The following is a 10,959-nucleotide window of genomic DNA, read 5'->3' as shown; positions in this document are numbered from 1 at the left end:
TTTCCTCTCAATATTTCATTTTGAGTCAAGAACTGGGTGGGAAGCATAAAATCTGATGAGCAATTTCTGTGTTGCATATTAGTTTGAGAGATATGGATCAGGTCTGTTGCACCTAGGAATAGGACCATTTATGTTGTGGTATCCCATTACGTAATAGCCTCCCTAGATGTAGTGGCATCACTGTTGGCTTTTAGAATAGAGTCGTTCATATTCTAGGCGTTTGCCAGGTGATCATTTTATTATTTTCTTTGCTTCTTGCTGATTTCATTTCAGTCTTTATTTTAAGTGTGATTTTATAAACTGTTTTTTTTTTGTTATGACTTCACTGATATTTTGTAAGTAATTCTGTGAAGAGCTTCAAGTGCCTTTTGCAGTCCTTAATAGTTTTCACTTGAAAAATTCCTCTGCTCTCTACTAGCATGATATTGACACCTACTGAACATAAGTAGGCAGAGAATAGTATGTTGTAACACATATTCAAGTTATTTTCCTTGAATAATGGTTGTAACTTCAGCAACTCTGTATGAACAGAAAGCAAGTCTACAAAAAAAAAGTTTTATTTATACAAAAATGCTCTATACAAAAACAAGGGAAATGAAATCATTTACTACAAGTAACAGCTATCCTTATTTCTGGCCAGTTGATCCAAAACCTCCTGAGCCACGTTCTGTTTCATCCAAAACCTAAAAGATAGATATGTGATTAATTTCTCAAAGTCATTGTCTCTTGTTCTATAATTTTGAAAATCATGTGACCACCACAATATATTTCATGTTTAGGTACAAAATTAAAAAAATGCAGTGGATAGTGAATGACAAACTCTTGTGCTAAAGTATAATTCAGTAGCAAGCAGGATTTAATTCCTCTCCTTCCTTTTAAAAAGAATAAATCAGCTGTAGATACAAAGTATTTGAAGTTCCTTACCTGGACTTCTTCAAGCTCAGGATAGTAGATGCGCTCACAGATCAGCTGGGCAATCCTGTCCCCCTTTTTAACTTCAAAGCCAAAGGAAAAAGGGTTTAAGAATTCATAGTATCAACACTTTAAGAACACTACAGTATAAATTATCCTGCAATTCTATGGCTCCTTACTAAGCATATATATTAACTCAGTACATGTGAGCTACGTAATCAAAAGTTTTGAATTAGCCGCCACTACGGTTGTAAACCAATGTTCTAACAGCTATACAGCCAGTTAGCATGTCTGCGTGAACCAACTATTAATTTTAGAAGAAAACGTGATTTAAAACCAGTCTGATTTAAAACCAGTCTACCCTCATTCAGTCCTCCCAATCACTGACTAGACCTAAATTTGCTTAGCAATGCTGCCTGCATCCTGTTCCATCAGACCATGTCTTGAATCCATTACAGTGGTACCTCGGGTTAAGTACTTAATTCATTCCGGAGTTCCATTCTTAACCTGAAACTGTTCTTAACCTGAAGCACCACTTTAGCTAATGGGCCTCCTGCTGCCGCCGGAGCATGATTTCTGTTCTCATCCTGAAGCAAAGTTCTTAACCTGAGGTACTATTTCTGGGTTAGCGGAGTCTGTAACCTGAAGCGTATGTAACCTGAAGCGTATCTAACCCGAGGTACCACTCGGGTACCTCGGTACAGTCTTCATTCATCTTCAAAGTTTGGTGATCCAACTTCAATTTAATACATCACTATGTATTATTCTGATTAAGTATTTAACTAGATGTATTATTGAAGTGGAGTTTTGTTTCACCACAAACTCTAATATTTTTAATAACATCTGGAGCAGTCATTTGCTGCTGTAGCTAGTGATGTTAAATTATTGAGAATAATCTTTTGGAGAATATTCTCAATGAATGAGAATATTAGAGAATTTTCATTTGTTAATATACATGTTTAGTCATGGATAAACTTGTTCAGATGGCAATCAAAAACTATCTATACTTTTATTCAATGGGGCAATACAGTGAATTCACATTCTTCAAAAAATAAAAATAAAGAGACCTCAACTGTTTAAATCAAGACCACCTCACATGCAGTTACGCATAATTGTATAGGCCTAGGTACTGTATAAAGCATTAAAGCTACTTTCTGGAAAAACAAAACAAAACAAAACAAAACAAAACAAAACAAAACACTGTATGGCCAAGGGTACAGAATTGCTAAGAATAAGGTCAAACCAAAATAGAAAAAGGGCTATTACATATACTTGAAATACATACGAATTAAACTGCTCATCAAATTAAATGAATAGCATTTTTAAAACTAAAATAAAATTGTTTTCTGTAGTTCACATCTCAGAACTTCCAATGGTGAATGACACAATCCCCAGTAATGTAACTGGATCAAAAAAATTACTATTCATTACTTACACTGGCAATATCACAGCTTGACTTATTATTTACTATGTCTTTTAAATGTGGGTTGTAAAACTGGTTCTTACATTAGAATTTACAGTTTGTGGAGAATATTCTCTGGAGAATTTTCTAGCAGAAAATATTCTCTAGAATATTCTAGCAGAGGATATTCTCACCTCACATCGCTAGCTGTAGCAAGAGGACTACTGAACCTGAAAACACAAAGCAATACTGTAGAGAGGTTCTGCTATTTACTTTCCCTTGGAGATGCTTCTTAAACTCCAGGAAGAATGGTCATCCTCTAAAATACAGACCAGGCTAACTACACAACCCTAGCATATTGAAACTCCTTTTGTAAATGAATCACCAAGGGCCGCAACCAGCTCAAAGTTTTAAACTACATTAGATCTTTCATATTGAGGACTGGAATGTTTACATGTTTCTAAAAAGGACACAATAAAAGAGAAAGCTTTTTTAAAAAACTACAAAGTTCAGGTGGATATCTACACTTCAAAGTTTAATTCTTACCTTTAAAAGGTTCCTTTCCAAAGTTAAATAGTACAACACCAACATTTCCTCTGTAATCCTCATCAATAACCCCAGCTGTAATATATAACATCAGGTAATGTAAGAAAGTAGCTTTTCATTATACATTTATTAAGGAATTCCACATTTTACTTGACTGCTAGGAACACCTGAATATTGAAATAAGAAACTGATTTGGATGCAACCTGTATCACACTGAAGTGGGCTAGTTCAGATGTAACATTTATGGCTCAAGACAAGAAAGGGCACTGGGTCTGCATGCTTACCTTCATCCTTGTTGGCTAGCTTTGATGCTTCAAGGCCAAGTCTCTTTAAATCAGGCTCTCCAGATGTTGCTGGACTCCAACTTCCACCAAAGATCATGAGTTGCAGTCTTCCAACATCTGGAGGGCGCAGGTTTCCCACCTGCTTTAAACCACTGTTTTATGTTACACCCAAAACAGGCAATTATTGCTTAATGCCAAATTACAAACCACAATAGAATGTGAAGGGAAGAGTTCAGGCCGGATAACTTGTTTCCAGTTTAATAAAGTATTCTTTCTTTAACCAGGTTTAATACAACAGTACTGGTTCAATATCAAAACTCCAGTCTCAAGCTTGCAGTTAGTTTCAAATGGTCATAAAGGCCATTTATAGTGTAGAATTGTTACAATTTTACTTTAAAGAGGGGCGTGAAGGGAGCCACTGCTGGCAGTTCTTACATAAACAGCCTTGTCTTCTCAGTACTGTACAGTGGTACCTCCAGTTGCAGACAGGATCCGTTCTGAAGGTCCGGTCAGATCCTGAGGTTTCCGCAACCTGAGGACCGCTTCTGCACATGCAGCGAAACCCAGTAAAATACTTGCGGGTTTCCCTTGCGTGCATCCCTAAGTTTACATAACCAGAGGGTTACGTAAACGGAGGTACGACTGTATTAATACAAATTAGCAAAAGCTACAGCAAGGGAAGTTCAGAACAAGTAGACAACTCTTTCCTATTTCCCTCTACTTGTGTCAAAGCAGCTAAAGTAGATAATACTGGGCTGCTCAAGGAATTTAACAGCAAACCAAATAAAACCATGTAACAGAATACAGATATAGTGGAACCTTGGGTTGCGAACGTGATCCATGCGGGAGGCACGTTCACAACCCGTCACGTCTGCGCACACGACGTGATTTGGTGCTTCTGCGCATGCGCCAAAACCTGGAAGTAACCCGTTCCGGTACTTCCGAGTTCAGCGCAGTCCGTAACCCGAAAACGTGCAACCCGCGGTAGTTCATTGTGGGTGTCAAGAATATTAAGCAATAAAATGAAAATCTGTACTCTCCCTGCCAGATTAACAATATACATTTTGTTGAAATCCTTCATTCCAAAAGCACACACATGCAGATTATGGAAACTTCCATAATGGCTTTTTCAGAATTACAATAACCTTCAACTATTCATATGCATAAGGAATTTTCCAAGATTTTAATACAGGAGCAAAACAAAAAGCAGGAGATAGTCAAACTCAATTGTAATGTTTAAACTAGCATTCAAAATTTATTCTTAATTTGTATGCATTTAAAATAAGTTAGAAGAGTTCTCTGGAATTACGGTATGTTAATTTATTCAACTGCAAAGACTACATATAACAAGAACCAGCTATTCCAAATATTCAATGTGTGCCTGAAGTAACACTAATGAACTATTCAAGTAAGTACTAAGTAGGATATTTTCTAGAAACTAAACTGATGTCTTAAATAAACAACTTTACTTATCCAGATCTATATTCCTCTCTAGACACAGCATCTGGTACTCTATTTCCTAAGCAAACTCTTTATCAGAGTTTGCATATTATTACTGGCAGTTTTAAAAGTTTTGCTGAGGAAAACAGAATTTTGAAGGATCTCCCACCAGTGAAGTTATTGCAATGACAAAGATATGCAAATGGAATGGTCAAAATGGGGCCTAGTTAGATGTGGGTATGTAGCATAAAGTGTATTTCCCACCTCAACTCCACGTGGTCCCCTCGTAATTCAGCACTAAATTCTCTCCATTTCGTTATACCCAAGACACAAATGTTGCATATAACATGTGCTTCCTTTAAGTTGAAAATGTTATGAAGTAAAACATGCCTCAGGGTCTTTGGGCACCTCATAGCCTCATGAGAGTATATGCTTCAGGGACTACCTAAAAATCACCACAGTAATGAGATTTTGCAGTATTTTGCAACTAAAGCTATGAATCTAGGGTTACAGTACACATAGAAGCGTAAATGTCAAACCCATGTTAATTTCATGCTCTACTGAAACAGCTAAAGTAGTTTGTTGAAGGCTTGTGTTGAGTGGCAGTTGCAGCAGCGGTGGAAATAATATTAGAACAAGCCAGTTAAAGGTTTTATGAAGCAAACTTCTATTCCTGCAAAGTAGCATGAAGCTAAACCTCATTTGACTGAGGATGCAAACACCTAGGATAGAGGTCTGATTTATTCCATCTACAAATTAGCCATATTAGATGTCTCAACTGCTTGTGAACCCAGCTGTCAATTTCAATAATATATGTTTCTACTATCATATACTGGTATATGATAAAGCCATCAAGTGCTAAAAAGTGTAAGAAACAAGTGACTTACCGCCAACATCTATGAAATGGTTTGCGGCTAAACCAGAGCGAGGAGCTAAACAAAAAGAAAGGAAAATAGTTTTTAAAAACAAAAAATCAAAACTACATTTTTTTGTAAAATGTACCTCCATGGCAAGTTGTTCAATACTAATAGTTTCACATTTCACAAATATTTCTAGAATGTTTCAATTAACAGCATTATATAGTTTCTTTCAGCAATAAAATAAAACACAAAGAGAGCCAGTGTGGTATAGTGGTTAAGAGCGGTAGTCTCGTAATCTGGGGAACCGGGTTTGCGTCTCCGCTCCTCCACATGCAGCTGCTGGGTGACCTTGGGCTAGTCACACTTCTTTGAAGTCTCTCAGCCCCACTTACCTCACAGAGTGTTTGTTGTGGGGGAGGACCCACTTTGAGACTCCTTAAAGGGAGTGAAAGGCGGGATATCAAATCCAAACTCCTCTTCTTCTAAAATGGCTTTAATAAGAGAGCTGTCTTGCAATTAGAATAATTGTTTGCATGGCTGCACTCACACTAGTGAGCATTATTAAGTGACACATATGGACATGGGTAACTTGGTTAAGGTAGCCAGGATTAAGAAGGAACGCTCTATCCACACTTCTTGTTCAGCGTTATGGTATCTGGTGTGGTTATTCCCAACTTCAGTAGAAACCTACATTGCTTGACAAAACCGCTACAGTACATTCTTCAGTATGTTGCAATCCTTTTCAGTTAAGTTGGGGAAAAAACATTTTAGCCCATCAGTGTAGGTTTATTACTCATTTTATATAAGCAAAAAGGTACTGCAATCATACAAGGACGTTAAGCATATACAAAAATTCTTGAAGGACTGGAATACAAATGATGTGTTGAAGCAAGTTGCAACTCAAATGAGTTCACTTCTGTGCTGGTACTAAGCTCAGGACAACTACAAAAGGAAACACACACTAAGTTTGCTTTCATTTATTGAAGCTAAATGCCCACTGAAATGTTTTACAGAATCACATCCCAAAACCCTGATCTGTTAATAACATGGAACCAATAAGGGAGGCAACCCTGGATTTAATCTTAAGTAGAGGTCTGGACCCTGGCAAGAGATAAGCATTGTTGGACCAGCTAGAAATAGTGATCATGGTGCTATCACAATTCACCACTTATGTAACTGGACAAGAAGTCTTTAACTGATTTCCAAAGAGAAAATTGTATTTGCAGACCCAATAAATTTAAGGACTGGATTTTATGGGTGGTATTTGCATAATTATCAGATTTCCAAATGCAAACAAAACAACAACAAAAAAAAAAAAACAACCCAGGCTTCAGATATATAAAAATTAAGGTGTTCCAAATTTAGTTTTACATAAATCAATTTATTAATATGGCTGCTAAATAAAGCTTTAAGAGATGCTACTAAAAAGTTACCCTAGGCTACAAGCCCACAAGTACCTTATTTTTCCGTGTATAAGACTAGGGTGTTTCCTGAAAAACAATGTCAAAAATTAGGGGGTCTTATACACGGATACCTCTTCCCCCATGTTCTTAAATCTGAGTCCCCCAAAATAGGGGGAGTCTTATACATGGGGCATCTTATAAACGGAAAAATATGGTAATTCAACACAAGGGACTATAGAACTAATGTACTCCTGCAGGTTTTGCAGATCATTTCCAGGAAATACTTAGAGAATTTACATTCTTGTTCCATAGTTCTCAGGAGAATGGTCTTAAGAAGCAATTTGCAAGATTAGAAGCTTTCTGTTTTGCAACTTACCTACTCGACCATAACATCCAGAAGGAAGGGCAATCTGAATGTCCGTTTTCACTACAGCCTTCCCTGAAGCTGGGATTTCAATGTCATATGCACTAGAAAAGCAAGCAAATTTATGTTATTACCAGAAGAAATACCAATTGCCTTGTTAAGCATGACCATCAGACCAGCATTCAATTTCTAGGCATAACCAGCCAGGTGCTCTGGGAGCTCACAATGCCTGAAGGGAATGGCCTTCCTCTGCCATTTGGCCCCAGAATGTGATGAATCACATGTGTCAAAATTCCCTTTTATACATCAAGGTATTTTCCATCTGGTCACTCTAGCTCTGAAAAACAAGGAATTGTACGGGCTGTAAACATTTCCGATTGGGTTGCATGGTGGAAGGTGGAGATAAGGATAGGTCCTGAGTGCAAATAAAAATTAAAATAAATTGAAGACTAAAATTGTCCTAGATAATTGCAGTATAAAGATAGTGAGACCAGGTTAGCAATCTAAAAGGGTGCTCAACGCTACTGTTTTGCACTAAAGCCTGCCTCCTGGCACATGAAAATGAAGTCACTTTGCGCTATATGACCCCGTGTCTCTCAGGCAGGTTTTGATAAGTGCCTGAATTACGGGGTTGGTGCGGAGACCTCCCAGCTATTAGCCACCTTAAGCACCACTGTGAGGAAATGCAAAACAATACAGTTAAATAATAAGTATCTTTTTGTGACAGACCCATAGCTAATGACTGCAGGAGAAAGAAGCAATTTAGCCAAAATTCTAGGAATTCAGGGATGGGATTTGTTTCATTTGAAAAACCCCTACTTGTGAAATTGTTAGTAGGATTGGAATATCTCTTGTAGTTTAAGGGTGAATTCTGGACACAATGGAGATGTAAAAGATGTGGATCATCATAAAAGATGCAGGAGGAAATGATTAATAATAGGACGCACAAAGGGAAGGGTGGAAGCCCAGGAGATTCCTTGGAATCTTGTTTTTATGATTTGTCTGATATATCATTGTAAAATTTTAATTTGAAAAACCAAATAAATTTTTAATAAAATAATAATTTTATTATTTCCCCGCTGCCCATCTGGCTAAGTTGACCCAGCCACTCTGGGCAGCTTCCAGCATATACCAAAACAAACATTTAAAAGCTTCCCTATACAGGGCTGCTTTAGCCTGATCCACCACTAATTCACCCAGTCCAAGACACAAATAGCAGGTGTGGGGCTGAATGCACCGACTCCTAACCTTGATAAATGGGTTGTGGCAACTCTCTCTCTCTCTCCACCTTGATCTTAAAAGTGAAAAAGGCTCTTTCCAGGATTGTTAAAACACTGAGAAGCAAGCAAGATTCAAACACTATTTATTTATTTTTTTAAAAAAATACTGTTAAATCACTCTGAGAAGCAGGCGGGATTCTAGCACTATATATTTTATATTGCTGAACCGCTCTGAGGAGCAAGCAGGATTAAAGCACTATTTTTAAAAAAATATTGTTAAACCATTCTGAGGAGCAAGCAGGATTCGAACTCACTCTCGATTTATACATTGGTAAAGGACTCCGAGAAGCAAGCAGAATTCCAGCACTATATATTTCTTTATATTGTTAAACCGCTGAGAAGCAAGCAGGATTCGAGCACTATATTTTTTATATTGCTAAACCACTCCGAGAAGCAAGCAGGATTCGAACTCTCTCTCTCTCTACATATATATATATATATATATATATATATATATATATATATAGCCATTGTTTATATATTGCCATTGTTTAGCGGCGGCGGTGAGCCAAAGCCCTCTCCCTCCTCACCTGTACAAGTCATAGCCCGCAGCCCGGGAGGAGCCCTTGGAAGGAGCGGACGCGTTTTCCGACAGCTTGGAGAAGCGGAGTTTCTCGCCGGGAGCCTCGCAGGCGGAGACCTTTGGCCTCTTGCTGGGGGAAGAGGCGAGGTCCGCTTCAGAACAAGGCATGTTGGGCGCGCGAAAGAGAGAGAGAGAGACACACAAAAAGGCGGGAGAAACGGAGATAAGGAGAGGCGGTTAATCCTGAGGAGAATGAAGAAGAAAAGCCCGCGCTTTTCTCCTAACCGCCTCCCTCTCGCGCGCGAAAATTTCAACCCAAGCACCAATGGGCGCGCGAGGGGGGCGGGGCGAATGAGGGGAAAGGATGTGCCGCCAGTCACTCTTGTTTTAGAGGCAAGAGATATGGAGGGGGGGGGAATGTAGAGGAGCCCAAGCTACCCTCCGCATAACGACTTTCCGAGTTCGTACAGGAACCAACCCACTTCCATTCATCCTTTTCTCCTGGATAAAGCGGGAGCTGCCCAAATTAGAAAAATGAATGGAGAAACCCTCAGTTCTAGCGGAATTGTGACGAGATAGCAGCCTGCCCTCCACCAGCAATAAAAAAACTGCCAACACGTTTGCAAAAGTTAAGCAGAGTCCGGTATGGTTTCGAATTGGATGGCAGCATGTTGAGATTCCTACACTGCAAAGGGGTTGGACTGGATGACTCTTAGGAATCCCTTCCAACTCTACAGTTCTGTGATCTCCCCCCTTCCGCAAAAAAGCAGCTCCATATTGGGGAGGGGGTGAGATTTGATTATTAGAATCAGGTCAAATAAATATATTCGTTTAAAACTATTGTTTTTAAAAAAGCCCACCGCCATAAGAAAGAAGACCCGAGTTAGTAAGCCTATGCACATTTTACATCGGAGGAAGTCTCCACTTAACTCGATGGTACTTATTTCCAAGTAGAAGTCCATTGGCCAGTGTGGTGCAGTGGTTAGAGTGCTGGCTTAAGATCAGGGAGATGGGGGCGGCAGTTTCTAATCTCTACTCAGCTGACCTAACCCAACCTACCGGATAAAATGGGGAGAAGGCAGCTGAACCACCTTGCACGACTTGAGGCTAGTTTGGATATCAATGAATGCACTAAATTTTTTTTTAAAGTATGCCCTCCCTGGGGGTCAGATACTGTTTGCGCTCACACCCCACTTGCAGGAATGCCATCTGGTTGGCTGCTGCGATCCCAGGATAATGGGCTAGAATATCATGGGCCTTTGGCCTCATCCAGCAGGGCTCTTCTCTGTGTGTTTTTACATGGGTAAAAGATGCGTTAGGGACGCGGGTGGCACTGTGGGTTAACCCATAGAGCCCAGGGCTTGCCGATCAGAAGGTCGGCGGTTTGAATCCCCGCAACGGGGTGAGCTCCCGTTGTTCGGTCCCTGCTTCTGCCAACCTAGCAGTTCGAAAGCACATCAAAGTGCAAGTAGATAAATAGGTACCACTCCAGTGGGAAGGTAAACGGCGTTTCCGTGCGCTGCTCTGGTTTGCCAGAAGCGGCTTCGTCATGCTGGCCACATGACCCGGAAGCTGTACGCCGGCTCCCTCGGCCAATAAAGCGAGATGAGCACCGCAACCCCAGAGTCGGCCACGACTGGACCTAATGGTCAGGGGTCCCTTTACCTTTACAAGATGCGTTGCTGCAAGGCCCAGCCTTTTCTGGCTGGGCCAGCCGCTGCTTCTCAACCTAACCTGCCTCACAGAGTTGTTGTGGAGGGTTCAACGAGGAAGGGGGAAGAGAACTATTTAACGCCACCTTGGGCTTCCTTCGGAGAAAATAGTGGGAAGCAAAATTGCAATGCAGTTATGAAATGGTTGGCTGGGGGAAGTCACATGCTGCTGCCCAGTTATTTCAGCTACGCTATAAAACTCACACAACTCCTCATTGTTTGTAATGGGGAGC

General features: G+C 39.9%; 1 protein-coding gene across 1 annotated transcript; it reads right to left on the bottom strand.

Moving 5' to 3' along the window:
• Positions 1–541: 541 nt before the first annotated feature.
• Positions 542–10,474, bottom strand: DUT (deoxyuridine triphosphatase). The gene is made up of 6 exons (XM_082198894.1): positions 9,022–10,474; positions 7,224–7,315; positions 5,472–5,516; positions 2,861–2,935; positions 925–995; positions 542–683 (listed from the first exon to the last, which is right to left on the bottom strand). Exons 1-6 carry the CDS (start codon positions 9,180–9,182, stop codon positions 627–629), a joined length of 501 nt encoding a protein of 166 aa, XP_082055020.1. The 5' UTR covers positions 9,183–10,474; the 3' UTR covers positions 542–626.
• Between the last annotated feature and the right edge of the window lie 485 nt (positions 10,475–10,959).

The sequence above is a fragment of the Podarcis vaucheri genome, assembly GCF_965113315.1.
Source record: "Podarcis vaucheri genome assembly, chromosome: 14".
NCBI lineage: Eukaryota > Metazoa > Chordata > Lepidosauria > Squamata > Lacertidae > Podarcis > Podarcis vaucheri.
The sequence above is the reverse complement of the archived record's forward strand: the minus strand, read 5'-3'. Positions and strand labels throughout refer to the sequence as shown.

Bases quoted from the DNA above. Each gene is read 5' to 3' on its own strand.
- DUT (XM_082198894.1), bottom strand. From the start codon at position 9,182: ATGCCTTGTTCTGAAGCGGACCTCGCCTCTTCCCCCAGCAAGAGGCCA. The intron at 2,936-5,471 runs GTAAGTCACTTG...TATATATTACAG, and splicing joins CCATTTCATAGATGTTGGCG to CTGGGGTTATTGATGAGGAT. The intron at 684-924 runs GTAAGGAACTTC...TCTATCTTTTAG, and splicing joins CTGAGCTTGAAGAAGTCCAG to GTTTTGGATGAAACAGAACG.